Source organism: Entelurus aequoreus, linkage group LG21 (genome assembly GCF_033978785.1).
Source record: "Entelurus aequoreus isolate RoL-2023_Sb linkage group LG21, RoL_Eaeq_v1.1, whole genome shotgun sequence".
Classification (NCBI taxonomy): Eukaryota; Metazoa; Chordata; class Actinopteri; order Syngnathiformes; family Syngnathidae; genus Entelurus; species Entelurus aequoreus.
This window is the reverse complement of record NC_084751.1, coordinates 8,212,357-8,217,356: the sequence shown is the minus strand read 5'-3', so window position 1 is coordinate 8,217,356 and position 5,000 is coordinate 8,212,357. Positions and strand designations below refer to the sequence as shown.

The following is a 5,000-nucleotide window of genomic DNA, read 5'->3' as shown; positions in this document are numbered from 1 at the left end:
TTCTTCTTCTTCGCCTCCGAGCTTCACTTTGACTCACTGGCGCCGCACACAGGATGTAGTCTGCAACTGCATTGGACATATTTCCATATTATGGAGGTTCATTTGTGTCTTTTTCTGGACACTGAATTTATGTAACTGATTTTTTTGCATCGAATTTTGCTGGTAATTTCATGGAAAATAAATTGTGAGCAAAAGTTGTGTTCAAAATACAATGTATACAAAATTTATTTTTGTTTATTTTTTATTTTTTAATCACCCCCTCTTCCCCCATTATTTACCTGTATCTCACCTTTTTTGTAAGGGGCGCCGAAAGTTGGCAGACCCGTCAGCGATCCTGTTCTGTCTCCCTGTAATGTTTGATCCTGTTCTGTCTCCCTGTAATGTTTGATCCTGTTCTGTCTCACTGTAATGTTTGTCTGATCTTGAATGGGATTGTGCTGAACATTTTAATTTCCCCTCGGAGATTAATAAAGTATTTCCGATTCTGATTCTGATTCTGATTCTGATTCTGAAAACGACTGCAAACTTGACTCCTCATTGGCTGGATCGATTGCTTCAGTCTTAATTTATCGGAAGTGTATGGAGTAATATGTGTCTGTGTTATTAAAGCTGGTTTTGGAGACTGATTTTTTTTTTTTTACATCAAATCTCATTGCATTTTCATTTCATTTCATAATTTCATGATTCCCGGGCGCGGCCACCGCTGCTGCTCACTGCTCCCCTCACCTCCCAGCGGGTGATCAAGGGTGATGTGTCAAATGCAGAGAATAATTTTGCCACACCATCATGGGTACTTTAACTTTAACTTAACTTAATTTAATTTACCGGAAGTGGGTTTCAAGCAACAAGAACTGTTTTTTTTAGACTTAATTTTTACACTTAATTTTTATACAGTGAATTTTCAAACATTGTATTTCAACAAACTGAACACACACATTTTACTCACAAATTCAATCAAATTATGCTGATAATTTTATGAAAAAAATAGTGTCTAGAACTTCACTTTGTTAAAACACAATGTTTTAAAATTCAGTGTAAAAAATTACATATATAATTACATGAAATTATGAGAATAAATCAAATTAAAATGTTATTAAATTAAAATCACTTCACAATATTCAAACACAAAAATGTTTATGAAATTATAAAATTTAATAGAATTAAATTATAAAATTCCATGAAAATTAAATTAAATTGTCAGCATAATGTAAAAAAAAAAATCACTTTAGAAAATTCAAATGCTAAAAAATTCAGTTACACAAATTCAGAGTAAAAAAAAACTTATGTAATAGACAACAAATTAACCGCCATACACTTCAAGTAAATGAAATGAAATCATGAAATAAATAAAACGAAAATGTGATAAAATTGTCAGCATGATTTTATGTAAAAAAAAAATTCACTCACAAGATTCAAACACAAACAAATTCAGTTACATAAATTAAGTGTCAAAAAAAAGTTGACGTAATGAAGACACAAATTAACTTCCGAAGTCGGTCTTCAGTTTTGAAGCAACAAATATTTCTGCTGTGAATTTTTTTACACTGAATTTTAACAAACTTAAATTGTAACCCACACATTTGTATTCACTGAAATTGTCAGCATAATTTAATGTAAAAAAAAAAAACTTTACAAATTCTAATGCAAAAAAATTCAGTTACATAAATTCAGTGTAAAAAAAACATCTTGTGAAATAAAGACACAAATGAACCACCACACACTTCCGGTAAATTAAATGAAATTATGAAAAAAAAAAAGTGTCAGTGAAAATGTATGTAAAAAAAAAAAAAAAATATCACTTCATGAGACTCAAATGGAAAAATTATATAAATTCAGTTTAGGAAAAAAATTAAAGTTTACGCTATGGGGACACAAATTAAGTCGGTCTTCAGTTTTGAAGCAACAAATATATCTGCACTGAATGTTTTTTACGCTGAATTTTAAAACAGTGTTTACTTAATTTAATTTTAACACACATTTTTACTCACTGAAATTTTTTCATTTTTTTAATTTAATGTTAAACAAAATCACTTTGCACAATTCAAATGCAAAAAAAATATGTTCAAATTCAGAGTCAAAAAGTGTTTTATGTAATAAAGACAAATGAACCGCCACACACTTCCGGTAAATTAAATGAAATTATGAAAAAATAAGTGTCACTATAAATTTATGTAAAAAAAAAAAATCACTTCACAAGACTCAAACGCAAAAATTATAAAAATTCAGCGTAAGAAAAAAAAAAAGTTTATGTGATGAAGACACAAATTAAGTCGGTCTTCAGTTTTGAAGCAATAAATATTTCTGCCATGAATTTATTTTACGCTGAATTTTAAAACAGTGTTTACTTAATTTAATTTTAACACACATTTTTACTCACTGAAATTTTCAGCATCATTTAATGTTAAACAAAATCACTTTGCACAATTCAAATGCAAAAAAAATATGTTCAAATTCAGAGTCAAAAAATGTTTTACGTAATAAAGACACAAATGAACCGCCACACACTTCCGGTAAATTAAATGAAATTATGAAAAAATAAGTGTCACTATAAATTTATGTAAAAAAAAAAATCACTTCACAAGACTCAAACGCAAAAATTATAAAAATTCAGTATAGGAAAAAAAAAAAGTTTATGTGATGAAGACACAAATTAAGTCGGTCTTCAGTTTTGAAGCAACAAATATATCTGCACTGAATGTTTTTTACACTGAATTTTAAAACAGTTTTTACTTAATTTAATTTTAACACACATTTTTACTCACTGAAATTTTCAGCATAATTTAATGTTAAACAAAATCACTTTGCACAATTCAAATGCAAAAAAATTACGTTCAAATTCAGAGTCAAAAAATGTTTTACGTAATAAAGACACAAATGAACCGCCACACACTTCCGGTAAATTAAATGAAATTATGAAAAAATAAGTGTCACTATAAATTTATGTAAAAAAAAAAATCACTTCACAAGACTCAACGCAAAAATTATAAAAATTCAGTGTAGGAAAAAAAAAAAGTTTATGTGATGAAGACACAAATTAATTTGGCCTTCAGTTTTGAAGCAACAAATATATCTGCACTGAATGTTTTTTACGCTGAATTTTAAAAGAGTGTTTACTTAATTTAATTTTAACACACATTTTTACTCACTGAAATTTTCAGCATAATTTAATGTTAAACAAAATCACTTTGCACAATTCAAATGCAAAAAAATTACGTTCAAATTCAGAGTCAAAAAATGTTTTACGTAATAAAGACACAAATGAACCGCCATACACTTCCGGTAAATTAAATGAAATTATGAAAAATAAGTGTCACTATAAATTTATGTAAAAAAAAAAATCACTTCACAGACTCAAAGGCAAAAATTATAAAAATTCAGTGTAGGAACAAAAAAAAGTTTATGTGGATGGATGGATGGATGAATGTTTTTTACGCTGAATTTTAAAACAGTGTTTACTTAATTTAATTTTAACACACATTTTTACTCACTGAAATTTTCAGCATAATTTAATGTAAAACACAATCACTTTGCACAATTCAAATGCAAAAAAAAAAAGTTCAAATTCAGAGTCAAAAAATGTTTTATGTAATAAAGACAAATTAACCGCCACACACTTCCGGTAAATTAAATGAAATTATGAAAAAACAAGTGTCAGTTCACAAGACTCAAACGCAAAAAATTTGGTTATGTGAAGTCAGTGTAAAAAAAAAAATGTACTTGATGAAGACACAAACTAACTTCAGGATGTCGGTTTTCAGTTTTGAAGCGACAAATATTTCTGTACTGAATTTATTTTATGCTGAATTTTTACACACTTACTTTTAAAACAGTGTCGGGGTTTTTTAACAAACTGAAATTTTAACACGTTTTTACTCACTGAAATTGTCAGCATAATTTCATGTAAAAAAAAAATAAAAAACATTTTACAAATATCAAACACAAATAATTCAGTTAAATAAATTCAGTGTGAGGAATATAAACATATTATTATTGTTGTTCCTTCAAAAGTCTTCTTGAAGTTGTACATATTGTGTGTGTTGAGCAGGAACACATTTCATTCGGAGCATTTTTGAATGCGTAAAGTACGACGCGCCCTGAACTCCACTTCCCAGGATGCACCGCGGGGACCGCGTCTGGTCTCCAGCGAGCTGTCAGTCCTCCCGCCGACCGAGAGACTACACACTCCACTCGGTCCATCCGCACCCCCGGGGCCGGAGCAGCGGAGCGGGGCGGCAGACCGGACACACGTCGCCATGAAGGGAGGATTAACGTTCGCCGGCCGCCTGGAAGTGTCCGTGCGCGGCGTGTAAGGGCGTCCATCGTGCGTGGGAGCCGCTGCGTGGCGCAGAAGAAGACACGATGAAGAAGCAGTTCAACCGCATGAGACAGCGCGCCAACCAGACCGTGGGCAGGTGAGACGCCGCCTCGTGTCCTTCTCGTGTCGCACGGCGGCATCATTGATGTTGGCGGGGAGGCGGGCACGCGCAAGGCGCGGACGTGATGCCCGTGGAGCTGCGGGCGACCCCCTGCAGTGAGGGGAGGGAGGAGGGGGGGGAGGAGGAGGAGGAGGGGGGCGGGGTGTCACACTAGCATGGCGGTCACGTATTGATTGACAGGTGCATCACCTTTAATAGTTACACCTGCGCTGTCACACACGTCATGAACATAAACATAAATGTGCTGTCACACACGTCATGAACATAAACATAAATGTACTGTCACACACGTCATGAACATAAACATAAATGTGCTGTCACACACGTCATGAACATAAACATAAATGTACTGTCACACACGTCATGAACATAAACATAAATGTGCTGTCACACACGTCATGAACATAAACATAAATGTCCTGTCACACACGTCATGAACATAAACATAAATGTACTGTCACACACGTCATGAACATAAACATAAATGTGCTGTCACACACGTCATGAACATAAACATAAATGTACTGTCTCACACGTCATGAACATAAACATAAATGTGCTGTC

General features: G+C 32.8%; 2 protein-coding genes across 6 annotated transcripts in view; one reads left to right on the top strand and one right to left on the bottom strand.

The window, feature by feature from the left end:
- stx4 (syntaxin 4) overlaps positions 1 to 57 on the bottom strand; it is a 14,478-nt gene extending 14,421 nt beyond the window's left edge. The window contains exon 1 of the mRNA XM_062031880.1: positions 1 to 57. This exon is cut by the window's left edge and continues 197 nt beyond it. The gene's annotated coding sequence lies outside the window, so the exon portion shown is untranslated.
- Positions 58 to 4,123: 4,066 nt separating this feature from the next.
- The window catches only part of LOC133638872 (rho GTPase-activating protein 44-like), a 62,108-nt gene continuing 61,231 nt past the window's right edge, over positions 4,124 to 5,000 (top strand). For all 5 annotated transcript variants that reach the window (XM_062031876.1, XM_062031875.1, XM_062031879.1 and 2 more), the window contains exon 1: positions 4,124 to 4,412. In XM_062031876.1, coding sequence (XP_061887860.1) covers positions 4,360 to 4,412 — 53 coding nt within the window. In that variant the 5' untranslated portion in view covers positions 4,124 to 4,359. The remainder of the gene's footprint in view (positions 4,413 to 5,000) is intronic.